Consider the following 21,312-nt stretch of genomic DNA (forward strand, 5'->3'; position numbering starts at 1 on the left):
TAATTCTGTCACTGATCTATCTGCTGGGAGGCCTGGGCTGAGTCTTCCCGTCTTTACCTGAATACTGCTCCATCTTCCCTGCCTGAAGCCAAATCCCACAGATACGAAGGGGACTGAGAAGCGGAGAAGCTGTGAACAACTTAGGACAAAGTCATGTCTGTCTTAATTTACATGGTTCCCTCAAATATGCAGCCCTAAGATTTGGGGCATTTGCCAGAATGACCCAAGAATTCAGGAGAAACAGCAACCCCACACAGGCAGGCCAAGCTAGCTCTCCCTCGGGCCAACGCGACTTGGTCTGTGGTGGGCCACTGTTGGTGGTGTCGACTGCTAGTGCCCCCTTGATCGGGGAAGAGGCCTGAGTTCCTGCGGCTACGCTCCCCACGCAGTCCAGGATGGCTCCAGCCTGCTGACGCTGGATGTCGCAGACGACATATGGGAGACAAGAGAGAAGAGAGGCCAAAGCCAGCTTCATGTTTGGCTGAGGTGTCTGTGACTCACACCAAGTGCGGAGGCCGGGGTTTCAGACATAAAAGCCTTTGAGGGACCACGACGAACTGGAGGTAGGGATTCTGCCTCTGTGGGAGCAGGTCAATTTTACAAGGGAAGGGGATGGGAGTCTGGCTGGGACAAAGGTTTAGTGGCTGGAGCTACAGACAAGACAATGTTGAGGAAGGATGTCTTGGAGAAACAGGGAAAGAAAGGCCTGTAACTACAGTGTTGGTTAAGAATAAAATTATGGTCCAGAATTCTGTGCCAGTTTTGGAAAAGATGCCTATCAGAGTCCTCTTATGAACTCCTAAGAGGGTGAGATAAGATAATCAGTCTCGTGTGCTCTGGGGAAAAAGAAAGAGCTCAGAGCAGACTGATCCCAGGACTATGGTCAGGCCAGAAGGAGGGCAGAAAAGGACAGACCCAGCGCCAGGACTAACAGCGGCACAGTCGCCAAGGAGGCTGGTTTGGTTCTGGAAAGGCACGAGCAGCTAGTGAGGGGGGCCCTCTGGACACAGAACCTGAGGAGAGTGCAGCTGGCAGAACCGCGGTCGCAGACGGCAGCCTCTCTTTGGGAGGGGTTCCAAAAATGCAGGATAGAATGAAAGAGCTGCCCTTAGAATTGGGTTTCCTTTCTCCTGAGCCACTGACCCAGCTCAGCTGACAAGGGCTCAGTCACCAGTCACCTACCAGGCACAAGAACTGACCCAAATACACACCCTAGGAAAAATCACCAAAGGCCCTATCAAAAGGCAACGCAGACACTTCCAATAGCCAGAGACCCTACCAGAGCAGTCACGCCATGCTCTGTGATCCACAGAACACCCCTGGAGAAGACTCTGCGCCAAGTGAAGGACAGCATTAGGACGGCGTGGAGGCAGAAGTGGCATTTAGTCAGCTGGAACCCTGCGGCGGCCCACGCAGCAATCAGCCTGATCTGCACTGAAGCACAGAGCTTCACGTGCCCCACCTGGCTGGGTCTGGAAATTGATGACAGACCTGGCTGACTCCCAGGGTCTCAAGTGAAAGAAGAGACCTCTATCCTCCACAACACCAGGGGAAGGGGAAGGGGTGTCATCAGGACCCAGGACAGAAGTGTCCCCTCCTATCCCCTACTTCAAGACCAGATAACAAGCATTTTGATTCTAAATGGAACTTTTCAATTTGCCTTCACTGTTACGAAGCGCAAGCAGAAAGGAAAACAGGCAGGACACAGAGCCAGGCTGTTAGAGATCAGTGGCCTGACAAATTAGGGCTTTAACAATACTCTATTTCCAATTTTATTTCTTAAGTTATGTCTGTGGCATTTACACAAACCTAAGACCACCTGTTGAATTTTTCAAAAGGCGTTTAGAAAAGAATCTTTGATATCTATGCTTTTGCCTGCAGGGAAACTTTACTATCAATAGGTAACCAGAGAACAAGAGAAAACAAAGGGAAAAAATACTGCCTAAAATTTAAGAAGACATAATAACTAAACCAGTCTTTTGAAGATTTCTGGGACAGAGAGCTAACCCTAGCAACCCTAAGTGAAAAGTACCCTTTATGGAGTGACGCAGAGAATGAGGCAGGCTCTAGCAGAATTTCTATTTCCCATCTACAAGACCCCACCTCACGGCCAGACCCACAGATGATGCCGATTACTCCCGTCCTCGGCCTGGATGACCCCCTCCCGCCCACGCTGCCGCCCACCCTAGGCCACTCACTCTGGTCGGCAGATCACCAGGTCTCCTTTGTTGGTACCATAGGCCAGGCCAAGCCCTGGCTCGGGCAGCCAACGGGCAGAGTTGATGCTGACATGTCTCCGCTGGTCGGCAGGCATGGGGTAAAGGACGTTGAAAACTCTCTGGGTGGGGGAGAAAAGAGGGAAGAAAAGAGAATTCGAGGAGAAAAATTTGTTACCAAGAATAACAAAGTCCCTTCTATGGCTGGAAGCAAGTTAACCACAGGGAGGAAAGAAGGCCTCTTACACATACTGGCAAACTTGGGAGGCTGGGGCCCTCTTACTTTAGGAGGAAGGCTACAACTCTCTCAAGCAAGACTAGGGCACACTTGGGCTTTTCTGCAGGAAGCTTGCTTGTGCGCTCCTTACAGCCTTTTAGCTCTTTTCATGGCTTTAAGGTAGCCCCCTGGAAAGGCAGTCAGAACTCTGTTCACCAGAAAGGCCTGCCCCTAACTTTCCCCTGACCAGAAAGACCAGTGAGAGTCAAGCTCAACTGGGAGTCCCGTTACCATGGCAATCACAGCTCTCACAGCAATGGGGAACTGAAGGTGATAGGGGGGCGGGAGGGGGTGAAAACACCAGAGAACATTCTTAATTCATCTAATTAAAAGCAATGTTAAAACTGCTATTGTTAAGGAAAGCTAAAAGGTGCACTAAGATGTAGGAAGCAGGGGAGAGGGGGATCTTGAACCAGGTACGTGATTTCTTTCTAGCTTATATAAATCGCCATTAAATAGATCGTTTCCATTTCTCCAAGGGAGAGAGTCCCCTTCAATAGTCGGCTTGTTTCCAAAGCTACTATTTTCTCAGGAGGCAGCTTAGCTGTGGCTAGGGTTTGGACCGGAGGTGAAAGAAAACCTCCGATCTCTCTGGCCACTGAGCTGCACCCTATTCCACAGCAACTTTAGTCAGAGACAGGGGCAGGGCAGTGGGAGAATGAAGGATGAAGACTTCCCTTCGAATCAGAAAGCCCTGGGTTGGAGTCCTGACACCACTTCTCTAGAATAGTGACATCTCCAGATCTCAGTTTAAAAAGAGACCGCACTTGGGGTGCCTGCGTGGCTCAGTCAGTTAAGCATCTGACTCTTGATCTCAGCTCAAGGTCATGAGTTCAAGCCCCACATGGGCAGGAAGCCTACTTTAAAAAAAAAAGAGAGAGAGAGACAGCACCAACAGCCAAATGACTGGAGAGATGAAAAGACATGTGTAGAAAATGCCTGGCACAGTGCAAGCTCACTGCTTAATAGCTGTTGCTGTTATTACCAGGAATCTGCACCTGGGGCTTTAAAAAAGGTCGTTAGGGTCTATGAAAAGGAGAAAGCCAAGAATCTATAAACTGGGGTTTTAGTCAAGGTTTTCCCTTTTGGCCTCTTCAGGCTTTAATCTGTAAAACGGGGATGAACTACATCTGCCTTTCCCTGCCCCCTGATGGAGGGAAAAAAATGGGAGACCAAACGAGATGTGGTTCAGAAAGTAATATTCAAAAATGAATTTAGGGTGGTACAATAATTATTACTTTTCAGATTACCCGGATGAGAGATTTAAAATTCAAAAAAAAAAAGGAAAGAAAGGACATAAAAACTGGCTAAGGGTCCACTGCACGTACACAAATGAAGTGATAAGCCCTGGATGCGGGAACGCTTGTTCATGTGCCTTGGGCATCTACCTGAAAGGCCTTCCCCGGGACGGGCTCTAGAATGGAGCGCAGAGCAAGCAGCACGAGTTCTCAACATCCTGACACCTACACAGAGAAGCCTGTTGTGACGATTTCCCAGGCTTTGTGGTGCTGAGAAATGTGCCTGGGCAGCCGGTGGCACGTGCCAGAACGGCCCTGCGCCGTCCGGAAGTTGGATGGGTCTCTTACAGATAAGGAACTGGCTCTCTTTTGAGGCATAAGGCTGACTGCCCCACGGCTGCCGCTTTAAGAACCTCCCCCGCCCTCCCTTTCTGTAACTCCAAATGTAAGAATGAGCAAGAATCTTTTGTGTAACTGAGGAGACTACTGAAAAAGAGCCCAATGGAGTTTATCAATTTCTAAACTAGTCATATAGAACGTGGTTGCTTGACCTTCGGATCGTCTCTTCCTTGCACATATGAATCAGGGAGGCGCCTCCAACAAACCTCCGCTACTACTCTCTTCCAGCCTCGATGGCCGACTCTCCATGAAGATGGCAGCGCCTGCCTTGCTCTGCGCACCTCATCAACTCTTTTCCTTCACATCAGGGGCTGGGCTGTGGTGTCTTTACCCTTTCTCACAGAGGTTTTCCTTCCCAGAAATCAATGGTTTCTGTCCCCCCAATAGGTCAGATGGTTAAATATGAGTTGACATATACACTCAGAGGACAAAGTGGCTGGGATCTAACCAGTGTGGCCAGTGTGGCCAGGATCACTGACTGTTTAATTTTCCTTCACCTCAAGGGTCGGTGGCATGAGTGAGGGGACACCCAGGGTTAATTAAGGAGGGATGTGTATTAATCTCAGTGGGTTGGGCGAGGGGAGCTTTGGTCTTGGCCTGTGGCGGCCCTACAAAGCTTCACAAAGGAGTCTCACCTAAAGTCATGATAATTCATAACTTCAGGGAGCTGGGCAGAGAAAGTAGCCATGCAAGAAGGGGGATAATAAGGTTAGTAAAATAGATGCTTTAAGGTTGTGCCGAGTTTTTTGATGGAGGTCTCAAAGAAAAGCTAAGAGAACTCTTCTAGAAATGTTCCAGACCAGTAAAGAAGCAAACAAGCCTCTCACATGTCACATATTTACCTTTTATAGTTGCTGCAGAGAAAATAAGCAAATACTATCAATTTGCTTCTAAGTACAGGAACCTACTTTAGAGACAAAACCCTCAAGAGACCAGTATGATGGATGACCAAGCTCAGGTGAGACAAGGTCAGATGGACAGGGGAGAGGTCATTAAAGGTTGAGACCCCCAGACCTTGCTGCACAGATATTCACAACCTCCATGACTATAGTAGTCATGGCGCACTGATTTGTCCTCGGACTATGGCAGTCCCCCCTGGTCCCTGACCCCTGTCAAGTCCTTAAACACCGTTGAAAGGGCAACTCCCAAGTGCCCGTCTCCTCCTATGTTTGGGTATTAAGACTAAATCCCGCTTTGTGGCAGGAAGCCAGAAAATGCCACGTGAGGATCAGCAGCCTCCAGGACTCCTGATAAGCACTTGCTTGCTTATCACACTCTAATACGGGGGTGGGAAAGAGGGAGAGGAGAGCAAAACATATGGGGGGTGGGTAATGAGAGCACAGAGGATGCCGGATGGGCAGAACGCTGCTTTACAGTCCTGAAGAGGCCATCCAGTCCAATACTCCTGATTCACACATGCCTGAAACTCAAGGAGCCCAGAGGAAGGAGAACCTGGCCCATTTTCAGAACCATCCAGAGATGTAGTTCCCACTCTGTTCTCTGGCCGGAGCTCTCAAAGCACCTCATCGAGGGGGGTATACGCCTCACAATTAGTCAGTCCTAGCGACAAGAAGAGTATCTGCTCAACAAGTTTCCCAATGTGGACAGGAGGTTCGGTAGCTCTGGCTACTCCCACACCATTTAGGGTTTCGGCCAGCAGTCTTTCCAACCCAGTGACTCAGGGAGCAGTCTCCTCCCAGACGCCAGTGGGGACCAGCCCTGGCTCTGTAAATTCAAGGTTCATCTGCACTGACAAGAAAGAAGATCTGAAACAGTGTTAAGGGACGGCTCTGGCCTTCCCTTAAAGGCACCCCAAATATATCTCAAGTAAAGGTTTCCTTAACACTCGTCCAGGACAAAACCGGGTGGGCCTGCCAAAAATCCCTCTCTCCCTTCTTCCCCATGAAGCTGTACCACCGAATTCCATGACACTGGAGGAGGATTATCCGGATGTGGGGACCCTCTGTGGGCCTGGATGGAAAACCCCGCTGCTGATTCATGTTGGCAGAGTCCTAGTTTCACCTGTCTCGGCTACAGCTGCTCCCTGGTAGATGACAAATGCTGACAGTAACCCCCCTCCCCAAGCAGACTGTTCTCATTTCTGTCTAACATCCATGAAGGGAACTGGAATCAATATGCTAGAAGGAGACTCAGTGCAGTCTCAGCACGTCACCAGGGAATGAGTCAGGTCGCCAAGATCTTTACGGTTCCAAGGGAGTGGGAGAAGATAACGATTCTTCCACTTCTGGGGTCCAAGACCATCTCTCGTACCCCTTGCCCTTCCATCCCTCAAACTAAGAGCAAGTAGGAGCAAAAGAAAACAGCTTCCAGGGGCGTCTGGGTGGCTCAGTCCTTAAGCGTCTGCCTTCAGCTAGGGTCATGATCCCAGTGTCCTGGGATTGAGCCCCGCATCCGGGCTCCCTGCTCAGCAGGAAGCCTGCTTCTCCCTTTCCCACTCCCCCTGCTTGTGTTCCCTCTCTCGTTGTCTCTCTCTCTGTCAAATAAATAAATCTTTAAAAAAAGAAAGAAAAGAGCTTCCAGATCAAAACTAAAGAGGTCTTGTTTCTTGTTCAGAGGTGGACAGGAAAAGAATGAGAGGCGACCAGAGTTGCTCACTGGGAAACCTTCCTCTCCACCCTCTTAAAATTTAGAGGAAAAGTATTGCTGCCCTCAACAAGATGTTTTCTTTCCGGCTGCATAGCAATAAAGCTCAGACCATTAGTCCAAGCAGCAAATGGCACTGTTCAGATCAGCTCAGTTAAGAAGCTGAAAGAAAAAACTTTGTGGTTATCTTGTTTGGGTTTGGGAAGCTCATCATCTGTAAAACTGGAATGGCTCCACGGTGGCAAGAGGTCGCGTGCACTCAGCAGATCTTCCCTGTTTTAACTAAGACAATGGAAGCTGGTGGTAGGGGACAACTGGAAACTGAGGCTGGAAGGCCCACGAGAGAAGGCACAAGCTAAGGGGGCTGTGAGGGAAAAAGGAAATGTGAAGAGGAAAAATGCCTTATTGGTAATGATGGAAATCGGGGAGGCCTTAAGCTTTTAGAGAGGGTTACTAGAGGAAAATTAACTCTCTGGAAAGAGGGAGAAATCAATGGAAAGGAGATACTAAGAGACAGCTGACCTTTCCATTGGAAATGGATGGCTACACATCTTGTCAGAGGCTGAGAAATGTACACTTCCCAGAGCAGGCGGGGGGAGAGACTCTGGTCATCTTTTCTTCCTTTTGAGCTGCAGACTTGCTTAATGAATTACTGAAGTTTCTTCATCTCTAAGAAAATCTGATTGTTTTTCAGAAATTTTCATTTCTTTTACTGTCTCTAAGCCTTCTTTACATTCTACTTTGGAGTTTAGAACTTGTAGGAGGTTGATTTTAAAGTGACCATTTAAAAATAAGGGGCTCCTGATTGGCTCAGTCAGTTAAGTGTCTGCCTTCGGCTCAGTCATGATTCCAGGGCCTGGGATCAAGCCCTGCATGGGGCTCCCTGCTCAGTGCGGAGTCTGTTTCTTCCTCTCCCTCTGCCCTTCTGCCTGCTTGTGCTCGCTCTCTCTCTCTCAAATAAATAAAATCTTAAAATAAATAATTATATATATATATTAATCTAAGCAAATATATATAATTCAGAATACCAGCTCACCTACCTCTTCCCTTTATTCAGCTGAAGCAGGAATAAATCTGCCTAGACCACCCTTGTCCAAACCAAAGTTCTCTCAGCAGAAAAGAAGAGCAAGAGCTCCTTCTTTTTTTCTTTTTAAAGTAAGCTCTAGGACGCTTGGGTGGCTCAGTCAGTTGGGCATCTGCCTTTAGCTGGGGTCATGATCCCAGGGTCCTGGGATCGAGCCTCACAAGGGGCTCCCTGCTCAGCGGGGAAGCCTGCCTGCTTTTCCTTCTCCCTCTGCCCCTCCCCCGGCTTGTGCTCTCCCTTGCTTGCTCTCTCTCTCCAATAAACAAAATCTTTAAAAAAAATAAATAAAGTATGGGGCACCTGGGTGGCTCAGTTGGTTAATCAACTGCCTTCGGCTCAGGTCATGATCCCGGGGTCCTGGGATCGAGCCCCACATCGGGCTCCTTGCTCGGCGGGGAGCCTGCTTCTCCCTCTTCCTCTACCTGCCACTCCCCCTGCTTGTGCTCTCTCTTTCTCTCTGTCAAATAAATAAATAAAATCTTTTAAAAAAATAAATAAATAAAGTAAGTAAGTAAGTAAGTAAGTAAGCTCTAGGCCCAACGTGGGGTTTGAACTCAAGACCCCGAGATCAAGAGTCACACGCTCGACCTACTGAGCCAGCCAGGTGCCCCCTTTTCTTAACTTTTGGAATGTGTTGCCCTTGGCTGCCATTGACAGTCTGCTGCCTTGAAGTCATTTCTAGCCAACCTCCTGTGATTTACTGAGACCTGTAAATTCTGTCTTATTCACTTACTCCTCTCAAAGGGATCCCGCAAAGACAGTCAAAGGGCAAGAATTTTATTTTTCAATTGGCTTGATGCTTTCCAAAGGCCATTTCAGGCTATTAGGATCAAAGCAGAGAGGTTCCTTCAGCTGAGGGACCTACTTTGGTGCTAAATGAAATACTGAGGCACTTAATGCTCCTGGAATCCCCCCAAAATTAAAATAATTCCTTCCTCCTATTCCCACATGTCTGTGCACAGCACAAGTTCTTGACCTTCCCTTGGCTTCACAAATCTCAAAGGAAATGGCCAAATGAGTAGTTGTTCTAGATACTCACCTTGGATAACAGTCTTTCAATATATTCCAACACATTCCACATGTTTTAGCTGATATATATTTTTGGAAGAGGAGTGTTGAGGATGGTTAAACATTAAAATGTTTTGTATTTTATACTTAAAATACATTAAAATATGTTCAGCTTCTACAAATGCAAGAATTGGTTCTCCTACCAATTCTTGAAAAAAACAAAACATTTTGCCTTTTGCTTTTGAAACTATCTACTGGGAATCTCTCACCATGTCTCAGGGCCGGGACTAGCACCCCAAGAAACCGATATTGGGCACAATTGTGAAATGAGTAGGACACGCCCTATTTTCATAAGGGTTATCTCCTTGATACTTCCATTCAATTACCATCACTAAGACATGTGCTAGACATACTGACTGGTGCTGGTGAGCAGGGGTGTGTGTTCATGCATGTGTGGGGAATACACAGAGCACAAGATATCAAAGGGACACACATTCCTGGAACAAATGCTGAGTGTCTCCTGTGTGCCCCGTGCAATGAAGGCTGGGAATACAGCATTGCAAAGACCAGTCGAGAAGCCAGTTGTGGGGGTGCCTGGCTGGCTCAGTCAGTTAAACATCTACCTTCGGCCCAGGTCATGATCCCAGGGTCCTGGGATTGAGCCCCGTGTGGGGCTCCCTGCTTAGCAGGGAGTCTGCCTCACCCTCCCCCTCTCCCCCTGCTGTGTGCTCTGTCAAATAAATAAATAAAATCTTTAATAAAAGCAAGCCAGTTGTGTGGTAAGAGAGCAGGGTCTAGGTCCATTTTATGCATGGCATTCCCCAACCTCACAAAATACCTGGCCCATAGTAGGAGCTCAATAAAATTTTGCTGAATGTAAAGAATAATGCACAGAATAGACTGCACTCTACTAAGAGGCCATGGGGGAAAAGAAATCATTACAGTTACCCGAGAGGAATCTGTCATGGAAAAATTCACCTAAACTAATTGTAGCTCTACTGTTATTTTTAATGTTTTATCTTGCCCCCTCCCTTCTCTGACAAACTGCATCAGAGACACCCCTGATTCTCCCCTACTCCCTCCCCCTTTCCTGCAATGTGCTGAAGAAAGGAACTTTCTGAGGATAGATGCTTTGTACCACATCTCAGAAGTCAACTTTAAGATAATTGCAGCGGAAGCAGCTTTTAATCAACTGACAGGCAGCTTTAAGAAAATTAATGAGGACAAAATCTTGGGAAGGAGTAAATCATTTCTGACAACAAAGCTGTCTCTCTTTTATCCCAATCTCCCCTTGAAGAAATAGTACCCTTCCAGGATACAAAAATAAAATACCTTCATTTTTGGTTTTTGCCACTCCCAAGGCCAAACAAGATTAAGAAAGGCTTATTCTCTTAGATTTCTGGAGATACTCTGGGATTGAACTAGAGTTCTAGATCACTTTTGAAAATCAAACTTTCAGAATCTAGGGAAGTGGATTATGTCACAGGCTAAATTCAGGGCAAGGAGGCTACAGTGAAGATTACATACTGAAGAATGGAGCTAGGACAGGCCCAAAGAGCCTGTACATGTTAGTTACATAAATGCTGGTCAGTGCTGACAGCACTAGACACCCATCCTGCCCCAGGATCTAAGCTACAATTTAGTTGTGACTAATTTGAACACTCTGGATACCAAGCCTTTTCTGTGGTTCATTTTAATGAACTTATAATAATAATCAGTCATCACTGGGCTCTGTGAAGATGGCTGTAAAAATGACCGAAAATGGCTATAAAAAGAAGACAACCGATGTTTCTTTATAATCAGGATGACTCTAAGATATCCATTAATGGGCATCATAGTGATGTATCCCATCAAAGGATAACAGTAGGTGGAATGCTGGAAAAGGGAACTCCAGAAGTACTCCTTCAGATGGGGAAGGGCCTGGAGCGAAAGATAAAGATACTGCTTCTCACTTTTTAAGCTGAAGCATCTCTGTATTCTATAGCACGCAGGCAAGCAGGCATGGGCTGGCAGTTAAGAGCTCAAGTCAACTGTGGGCAGGTAAGAATTTTAATCAGAAATGGAAAAAGGCCTCACGGCATTGGTTCTTAAAGTACTATCACTAGGATGCTAGCATGATCCAGAATGCCTTGGGTGGGAGGTACTCATCAATTTCTCAACTTCCTGTAAGTATCTGAAAGATCTGGTTAATAGGAGCCATAGACATAAATCAGATGAGGTTCCAGAGACAGGGTGAGAGCAAAAAGGAAAAGGACAAAGTTACACTGACAGGTGAGGTCTAACTAGAATCCCCATGCAGTCAATGATTGGTTTTCCATCTTGACTGAGTGCGCAGTCATCGGGAGGGCCTGGTAAAACAAGGATGGCTGGGCCCCACCCCTAGATCCTCTGATTCAGCAGGTCTCACATGAGGCTGAGAATCTGAATTTCTACTAAGTTCTCTGATGATGCTGATGTGGTCCCAGGGGAGTACACATTGAGAACTACAGCCCAGTTACTTTTGAGTAGATCGTAGGTCTGTAAAAAAAAAAAAAATGGTAACAAATCTCCTTTCCTTCCCTGCTTCCTAGGACTGCTTGAGGATGAGGGGGATACATTATCTCTGGAGCCAGAGTTCCAGAGGAAGAAGGTGCACAATGGGGACAGTCCACCACTGAAGAGTAGAACTCTCAAGGTAAAGAAGTAGGGGAGGAGGGGAGTGAAGAGGAAGAGAGAGGGGGAGAAGAGAGGAAAATGGGGGAGAGAAGGGGAAGAGGAAGGGGAGAGAAGGGAGAAGGAAGGGGGAGAGGGAGGGAAGGAGAGAGGGGCTGGTCTCTTTCCAGCACCCCCTCCAGACCAATAATCTATCTAGGTAACAGTTGCTCGACACCTGAATGCAGTTTTACCACATAGCCACAAAGAAAAAGCTTTCAATAAAATTGACCCTTAAGTATTTGAGGCTTTACCTTAAAGAGCACTATGCTGTTCCACAGAGAAAGGAGAGCTAAACTGCTTTCTGTCCTAGAGCTCCTCCCATCCAAGTCAAATGATGGTGTCCTCATCCATCACTTCTCTCTTTTTTTTTTAAGATTATTTATTTATTTATTTGACAGAGAGAGACACAGCGAGAGAGGGGACACAAGCAGGGGGAGTGGGAGAGGGAGAAGCAGGCTTCCCGCCGAGCAGGGAGCCCAATGTGGGGCTCGATCCCAGGACCCTGGACTCATGACCTGAGCCAAAGGCAGACGCCCAACGACTTAACCACCCAGGCGCCCCTCATTCATCACTTCTGCCAATAAAATGACCACAGAGAAAAGCGAACAGCACTGGTGAGATTCAAGCAACCCCTGCCTCTAGGACCTGCAGGGATTATGCAGTGAGGACCGCTTCAGTTCTTACTGAACCACTTATGTGCCCACATCCCCTACCTGCTGGGGGGATGGTCTATGCATCTGGGAAGAAGAGTAGACAGCATTTTACTTCCTGTGTTGAAAGCACTAATCCTTATTCTTGCTTTCCAGCTCAAAATGCCCCAGAACCACCCCACCCACCCCCAGCTGCTGACTTTTGCTGTAGGTAAAACAGCACTTATTACTTACACAAAAGTGGAAGAGCAGTATGGTATAGGACTATTTCTGGTGTCATTAGTAATTTTATATTTTTGTTATTATGCTTTCACTTGGTTACAACCAAAGTTATTATAATGTGCAAGTTGCCACTATTTTGGAAAATTAATTGCAGTTTTCTGTTACAATATTATGCCTTCTTCCAATTAGAAAATGAAAGCAGGGAGGGCACACAGGCAGCTTCGTGTTTTGAGAATTCAGCAAAACTTCAGCTCAGCAATCTCCAAATGCCTAACTTAAAAAACCAAACAGAAATGAACAAAAAGCCCTCCCTGGCTCCAGAGCAAGGGAGTCAGACTGAAAATAAGCCCCTGAGGCAGAGTGGCATCCCCAGCCTGGAGGAGGCTGGAATGGACGGAGGGAAGGGAGAGATAAAACATGTGCTCAGTCTTATTTTTCCAGACTTGCCAATCATACTAAAATTGGGAAGACTGAGCCTAGCCTCAGAAGCAGAGAAGGGAAATATCAAAAGGACCCTGATCCTAGAAACAAGGATAAAAATTAAAATGGCTCAACATGGGCGAAGAACAGAATCCAGCACATGGCTATTCAAGGGAGGGCCCCGGAGGGCAGCAACAGCTGAGAAGAGATGGGAGGTGAAGCACAGTCAGCCAAAAAGCCAAGTAAGAGTCTGGTGGGAAATGGAGCCCAAAGGCCACTGTGCCCACAACAAGATTAGCCAAGGATCAGAGCACCATGCATAAAACCACAAGTAAACCTGAGACTGTGTCCCTTCCTTGCTGAGGACGCTGAGGGCAGAGACCTCAAATGAAGAAAGCAGTCATTAAAAACAGCAGTTCTCAAACTCGAGTACATATCAGAATCACCTGGAAAGCCTGTTTTACAAATACAAACACCTGTGCCCCTCCCGCCCCATTCTTATGTGGCTCTTGAGGCCTCAAGTGCTGTCTGTTTCTGACAAGGACATCTAATGCAGGTTATCCAAGGAGCACAGTTTGAGAAGCACTAATCCAGAGGTCTGAAGAACCGCTCAGAATAAATGCACCAAGGCAAGCCAGCAATTAGCCATTGATTTTCAGAAGACTTTTCATATGGGACTGGGTAAGAGATCATCTCTTGGGGAGAGATGTCACTTAGTGGGAATTAAAATAAGGTAAGTCAATGCTCTGGAGGACGTTCTCCTGGGACTGTCTGTTGGCCCAACAAGCTCACCTCTCTGAATATTACCATAGTGAATTCCAAGAGGTAAGACTAAAATGAAGGGGGATTTTGAGTAGAGAAGCTTGAGGACAGGCCCATCACCCACAAAAGCATTCCTTTGAAGACAGAGCTTGACATTACAGATGGACACACCCACCTATACTTACCTGTGCAGAGAGGGAGATGCTCTACTGTCCCATTAAACCCTCGCTCCCTGTTCTCAGACAAAAAGGCACTTCTTGCCTTAAACGGTGGTACAGCACAGCTATCCAAAAAAGCTGGTGTCTTCCCTTCCACCAATGACTGAATTCAGGGACATTTGCTGAATGCTTTGGTGCCTCTGGAGGTAAGGGGCAACCAAGACCTGGAAAACCAGAAACCTTTCTGTAGCGCAGGGGTTTAAAGTCAGACTTGGTGGAAAAGGGTAAGCAAAACCTTGCTCAGAAGGCTGGATCCTGTCTCTTGGGTGAGAGGAACACTTCCCAAATGGGAGCTTTCTAGTTACTTCAGCTCCCTAAGTGGCAGATGGTGCCTACTGAGAATCAAAAAAGCCTCACTAGGAGGCCTGAGAAATAGCTCTTGTCACGAGGCATACAGCAGCTGGCTAGCCGCCCTGAGCCCCTTAGCAGGACAGCAGTGGATTACCACACCTCCTCAGCAGACTCCTCCAACTGCATTCCCTGAGCTGCCAGCCCCATATGTGACAACATCTTGGCTTCCGCCCTGTAGCTGTTTGCCCTCAGCCAGATGTTTCTAGCTACTTATGGGAAGGAGGAACCTTGCTAGGATGGAGGACTGGCAGGCTGGACCCGGGAGTTGGGCAGGAGCCCTGGCTTCCGGAAGAGGCTGGAGATGTCCATTAGTGTTGCCGAAATCAGATCCTGTCTCTTAATGATTATAAACAATTATTTCACAATTAGGCAGGAAGGGTTTAGAAGAACAGCTGTTGGGACCAGGATTCTAGGTAGTGAAAGGCAGACACCAGGTACTTTTACCATCCAAATCTGCTGAGGAGAAGCAAAATAATATGTAAACTAAACCTCAATGTCCATCCTCAAATATCTAGGTAAGAAAACAGGCCTGTGAACTTCATGATGTCCTCTCCCAAGCACCTAATACCAGATCCTTCCAAAGTCACCTGGGATTCAGAAATCGGGACTTTCCTGTCAGTATGATGTCAAGAGCACAGACTGCCTGCTTCTACCCTTTCAGGGGCTTCGTGGAACATGCTGTCACCTATCACTGGTTCTGCTCGTTATCCCCTAGAAATGCTAAGGAGGACGCTTTTCTTGAGATTCTCTTCCATTCATTCAGCTTCTCCTAAATGTCAGGTTCCTTCTTAGGTACTTGGACTTCATAAACATGGCACAGATATGGTCTACACTCTCGAGGAGCTCACAGTCCAAAAGAGGAGAATGACATGGAAACAAGTTAAGTGCAATCTGATGTGATGAGTGTTAACATAAGCTCGGGGGAACCAAGGAGGGTGGTGGCACAAGGAGGGAGTGATTTAGAAAGGTCCCGCAGAAGGGAAAGAGCTGCCAAAGTCAGGTTTGGGGGACGGAGGGGCAGGTAGAAGGCACACTGGCAAGAAAGGGCCTTCTGAAATTCAGAGTGCTTGGAAAGTGACTCAGTAGAGTCAGACAGAGGGTCCCTGTAGGAGATGGGAGGAAGAGGCTGGTGACCACCACGCTAGGCCACCCACTTTCTGTCACTTTCTACATAATGGATCCTATCGCTAGCTTTTTCTTTAAAACAAATGCTTCCATTCCAGGCATCAAGCATCTACATGCATCGCACTAAATGAAGGGCCCTGGGGGATATGTCCCTAAGGAGCTTACACTGAACCTAACTGGGCAGAATAAACATACATACCACTCAGCTAAAGAAAACACAAAACAACACATAAACAAGTGCATAAAACTATAAATGGCACAACACAAAGTGCTAAGGGAATTCACAGGTTCTTAGCTTGAGACAGAGCTTAAATACCATCTAATTAGAGAACCATTCAAATGCTCAATTCCCCTTGGCAAAAGCAAATGAGCCCCCATGGGAACTCAGACACCAGTATGGTTGAGTCCAGAAGGCCACTAACCCCACGATGCCCAGAAGGCTTTTATGGCAATACAAGAGAGGTCCACCTCAGACAAGAGAGGGTCCCAATAGGACCTTCTTCTGCTAATAAAATGGATGAGACGGTTAAGAGCATAGCAGCTATGCAAAGGCCTCATCTTCCAACATGATTACAACCCACAGAAAAGAACATTTCATATTATATATCACTTTTTATAGCTTGCTTCCTCAAAAAAAAATTTTTTTAATAAGCATAAATATTTCATTGTGTCCTTCATGTATCTCCAGACCAAAGGTCTCACACTGAGGTAAGGAGGTATTCAGTTTGGGCTTCATCCAAAGATACTTTCAAGCCTCTCGGGAGCTCAGCTCAGGAACTAGGGTGTGAGAAAGCTCCTGCCTTTTAATAGTCCAGAGCTTCTAAAAGTGAAGCCTGCTGGTCACAGATGGGCTGGACAGCAGTCTTTCGTACTCCTTACAAACATGCTACCTCTCACCCGGGTTGGGAGGTCACACCATTAACCTTCACTACCCTGCCAAGTCTGGAGAGCTGCCCTACAACGGAGGCATGAGCCATGGCACTCACCCTCATGGAGGTCTCGCCACCATGGGCCTGCTGCAGCCTGAAGACCTGGGCCACCATGTGCTCTGTGGAGGGATGCAGCAGGATCCTCCTCGAGGCCAAGCCCACCATTACGTATCGGCCCATTGGGGACAGGCTCACCGAAATGGCATTGGGACCTGAGAGCCAACAGAACAGAGAGACGTTTCCCAGAGTTCTTGCCATCACAAGGAAATAATGTTCCCTCTCAGTCTTTTTCTCTTATTTCCAATTTGCATCTTTGGTTACCCAGGGGCTCTCTCACAGGAGTGCAGTGAGGAGGACAATGAGAAGGCATGTCAAGTACTGAGTACAATGTATGACATACAGAAAGTACTTGACAAATGCTAACCATTGCCATCACAGCACCATATCTTAAAAAACTGGCACCATACTGTAAATAGTACTTTGAAATCTCCTATTTCCACTTCATACGTAATGACCATTTTTCCACCATTAAATATTCTTCTATAAGAGCATTTTAAAGGCCAAATGGTATTCTGCCCTGTCTGTGCATCATCATTTATTTAAGCAATTCTTCACCATTTGACATTTTTCTCTATGATAAGTAACACTGCTGTGAACATCCTTGTAGATAAATCTTTGTATAGTTTTCTGATTATTTCCCTAGAAGTGGGATTGCTGGATCAAAGAGAACATACACTTTAGGGGCTTTTAATCCACAATACCAAACTGCCTTGAAGTGTAGGAGTGTGCCAAGCCGTGACCAAAGCTCCTCCTTTATCCGTGGCCGTCACAACAGGAGCGTGTTGGTGACGCTATTATGGCAGGAAGGACTCTTACTCTGAGAGTCTTCTGCAATGCTACCAGCCAGGACTCCTGCAAAGCCATCTTCCTCTGGCCTGTGCCCCAGGGAAGCAGGGGCAGGCTATGACCATTACTCCTTCCTAAGCTGTGCCTCACCTAGGAATGCCCATGCCAAGGCATCAGCGTCCCTCTGTCGCTAGGTTGGGCTTCCTATCCCTTACCAAATCGCTTGGTGTAGAGCATTTCACCCAGGTTATGGGGGGCCAAGGAGTACACTGCCAGGATGCCTTCATCAGGAAAGCCCCTCTGGCTGCTAGGGATGAAAGCTGCCAGGAGCTGGCCATCTGCAGAAATGTCACAGCTGGCGTCATTGTAGATCTTGCAGTTCTGCACCAGCACATTCACGGAAGCTGCATCAGACAGAGAAAGAAAAGAGGGTAAGAAAGTTTTGGAGTTGATGGTGTAAAAAATTCTGGGCCAAGAAATTCTGGGGCCTCTCTAAGGGCCTGAACCCTCTCTAAAAATGCTGAAGTCCACCCTGTCAATCAAACTAAAATGTCATGGAACAAGGAACACAAGAGGCAGGAAAGAGATGTGTCTTTTACCACTTTAAAAGGAAACAACAGATAGTCAACACAATCACAACCACCTGCTGAGTCTTAGCTCACACTTAGGAAACATCATTTGAGAGAGATAAGGAAAAAGTTATTAAAAATTGTTCCTGGAGAGCCATTCAACAGCTGTTACTGTCCAAAAGATCAAAACTAAGATGAATGAAAATGCAAAACCACTGATTCCAAGAGAAAGGTGATCCAGGTAAAGCTTCCTTGGGGTGAGAGTCTTACTGCATAGCTGCTATGCGACCTCGGAGAAGGAAGTCATTTCACTAGTTTGTGTCTTATTTTCTCATTCCAGAGAAATGGAACAGTTAGAGACTTCAGTCTTCTGGACAGCTCCTTGCTACTACGAATCCCTGATGCCACAAGAGAGGACAAAGAGAAACACATCCCAGCTGTGGCTGGATGGCTGGAACTCTTCATTTCTCACTACGCTCTAGGCCTTATCCATACCATAAGCAAGCATCCAGGGGCAGCAGCCCCAGCCTGTACTTAGCAGCTACTAAGAATTAAGCCCAGGATCAGCGAGGCAGCAGGCTCAAGGGAACAGGGTAGGGATAGGGGTGGTGGAAGAATGTGTCAGTGGGGATGGGGAGATCCCGTTCCACATGACTAATGAGACGTTGGCCAGCACTGCGTCTGTGCCTACAGGCTTTGTTTTGATTTTCATTCGAGTCTCCAGTCTCCGAAGCCCACTGTATAATTCCCTGCCAGGAGGAAGTGGCTTACCCTTGAGGTGAGCCTGGGAACAGAGTGCCCAAACCGTGGGCACAAGCAGAACAGCACAACAAAGGGACCAAAGGGACCAAGCTCCTCTGGGCTTTGTCTCACTTAGATCTACTTCAAATGTACCTGCAAAGAAACTTTTTGGTCCTTCTCTTATTTTAGAGATTACCTGGATGTCCACTGTCAAACACATTATGGTTTAAAAAAAAGGAAGAAAGATAGAAGAAGCCAAGCTCAGCGGCCTTCATCAGATTCCAGGTGATCTATTCCAGGAAGCCCAAGTGCTTGCCTTGGAAGATCAAGGGCAAGTTTCCCCAGGAAATTACTTTAAGGAACACAAAACAGAGAACTGCTTTTCAGGGGCCTGAGGCTTAGGGGCTCAGGGACTCAGTGATTTCTAACACTCTATATTCATCTTCCTTTCCCTGTGTGTTGCTAATGAAGCCACAGAGATGACAAAGTAGATCAAAAAAGACATCAGAACACACTGATTAGGCTATTGTGCCAACTCTCGGGGGCTCACACCTACAGCACCATTACACATAACACCGAGAAGGGACCACAAGGATGGCTCTGTTTGCTAACTAATAAAATAATGACATCCAAATATTCACTGCTATCACCATTAGGGCTCTGTACTGCTCAACTTCCAACCCACCATCTGCTCTACCCTGTGTGGCTAGATTTATCTAGTTAGCACTGAGACCGTCTGCTCCTTACTCAGGGTCCCAAGCCTGGTGCCAAAAAGATGACAATCTTTTCCTCCTTCCCTGGATTGACACATGATTCCAGTTGGGGATATATAAAAAAGGTGGGGGGAAGGAACGGGGGAGGCGTCAGGAATGAGTCCATCTTGATTTTCTAACCTTGAGGCTGGGACAACCTTCAGAAAGATAAAAAGAAACTGAAAACTGAGACCATAGCCACCAAACTTTAAGACAGTTTTGCACAATTACCATTTATTCCACATTTAATGTCTCAAAAATGCACGGTGGGTATTGTATGAAAGTATGCTTTTCTTTTCTTTTTTTTTTTAAAGATTTTATTTATTTATTTGAGAGAGAGAGAATGAGAGAGAGCACATGAGAGGGGGGAGGGTCAGAGGGAGAAGCAGACTCCCTGCCGAGCAGGGAGCCCGATGCGGGACTCGATCCCAGGACTCCAGGATCATGACCTGAGGCGAAGGCAGTCCTTAACCAACTGAGCCACCCAGGCGCCCGAAAGTATGCTTTTCTATCTTGCTGTTATGATTTCACTCATGTGTGTTAACATGCAACTCCGTCAAACGTGTCGAAGCCTATAGTAACCCTCAAAGCTCACCACTAAAGTAAAAAAAGCATTTAACTGCTTACTGCCAGATTAATTCCTAAGCAGGGCCAGGGTGGGAAGGAGAGTACAAGTAAGGTGTTCCTTTTTCTGGAAAGCTTGGCTCTAAACCCCTGAAAAACTGGGCATATAGACAAAAAGTATTTTGTCAGCCTCCAGTCCAGGCCGCTATGTTTGTGTTTACTACATTATGATGATTTGGAATCATAATGCCACCTCCCAAATTTCGTCCCCTCCCCACCAGCCCCACCCAGTTTCAAAAGCGCTCCCAGTCATTGTGGTGAGCACACAGACAGACATGCAGATGACAAATGAAAAGAGAATGCTGACAATTCGAGCACAGCTTCTCCGGCAGCAGGTTTAATTGCAGAAACTGTGCCGCTAGTGATCCAGGGTCTCACTCCTGCCCTAATGAAGGGGATGTGGCAGGCACACTGTGATTTGGTAGCTTCGTTTCTGCGAGCACTGGGTGGTGTGTTTACAATTTCATTTTTCTTTCAAAGTTCCAATTAGCAGCTTACATTCGCCGCTCGTTGTCTATTAATTTCCCATGCGGAAATGGAAATGTTCAGTTACAATGGTGAGTGGTCACCGCTCCAATTCACTTGTGCCACTTCTCATAACGCTGCAATTTCGATGAGTTAATTTACACAGGACGAGATTTCTTGGACCTGTTTACTTGTTTTCTTGGGCCCTAGGAAAGTAATGCAAGGCAAACTCACTCTTTTTGGCAAGGACAACTCACTCTTTTTGGACTCAACAATAATGTAAGCAGGTAGAGAAAACGGTAAAGTGAAATAAAGCCTAAGACACTAGCAACCCACACAGCACTAGAAATCTCTGTTCTGCTCCCTGCCTGGCCCTCCGACACTGCTTCTCAAGTGTTAGCATGCATCAGAGTCACCTGGAGGGCTTACTAAAACATGGAATGTTGGGGTGAGGCCTGAGAATTTGCCTTTCTAACAAGTTCCCAGGTGTCTCTGATGCTGCTGGTGTGGGACCACACTGGACAACTGCCACCTTACCAAACAGTCCTTGATCCCTGAGCCGTAGCTCCAGCAACCTGCCCTGCACTTAAAGGCAAAAACACATGTGGGGAAGGGTGATGGGGCAGCTCAAAATGGAAATAAAGGTTAGGAAAGAAAGGATTTTTCAAATCAAAGCTGCTTAAGAGCTTCAGGGGGCAGCTCCAGGGGGAGAAAAAATGATGCAGAAGACAGCAGGAAGCCATGTTCCAGACTCTGCAATGTAATCTCCTCCTAATTATAAATGATTTCCAAGTGAAAATGCCCTAGCAGGGAATGGGAGGGGCTAGAAATACTGATGCCTGGAGGAGCAGATGGCTCTGCCTTCCTATCAGCTCCATAAATTATAAACAAACACCTTGTACAAAGATCGATTTGTAGCCTGTTGCTGGCTGGCCAGATGAGGCCATGGGAGTGATTAGCAGTTGCAGTGCTTTTGTAAATATATTAGATACTGATTTGGAAAACTCGAAGGGGTTTAAATCAGCAGGAAAATTGCCTTTCGGCTATCTCTGAGCCCCTCAAGTTGCAGAATAAGACCTCCTGCACAGTCCTCCGGATGACACTACAAGCCCTCCCCA

The 21,312-nt window shown here is 46.9% G+C and overlaps 1 protein-coding gene across 11 annotated transcripts in view; it reads right to left on the minus strand.

The window, feature by feature from the left end:
• Positions 1 to 21,312, minus strand: part of AMBRA1 (autophagy and beclin 1 regulator 1) — a 173,507-nt gene that overhangs the window by 13,802 nt on the left and 138,393 nt on the right. For all 11 annotated transcript variants that reach the window (XM_035012697.1, XM_035012693.1, XM_035012692.1 and 8 more), the window contains 3 exons: positions 17,259 to 17,447; positions 16,255 to 16,409; positions 2,199 to 2,338 (listed from right to left, as the gene is read on the minus strand). In XM_035012697.1, coding sequence (XP_034868588.1) covers positions 2,199 to 2,338; positions 16,255 to 16,409; positions 17,259 to 17,447 — 484 coding nt within the window. The remainder of the gene's footprint in view (positions 1 to 2,198; positions 2,339 to 16,254; positions 16,410 to 17,258; positions 17,448 to 21,312) is intronic.

This window comes from Mirounga leonina, unplaced genomic scaffold, assembly GCF_011800145.1.
Source record: "Mirounga leonina isolate KUSES-001 unplaced genomic scaffold, KU_Mleo_1.0 Mir_166, whole genome shotgun sequence".
Lineage (NCBI taxonomy): Eukaryota > Metazoa > Chordata > Mammalia > Carnivora > Phocidae > Mirounga > Mirounga leonina.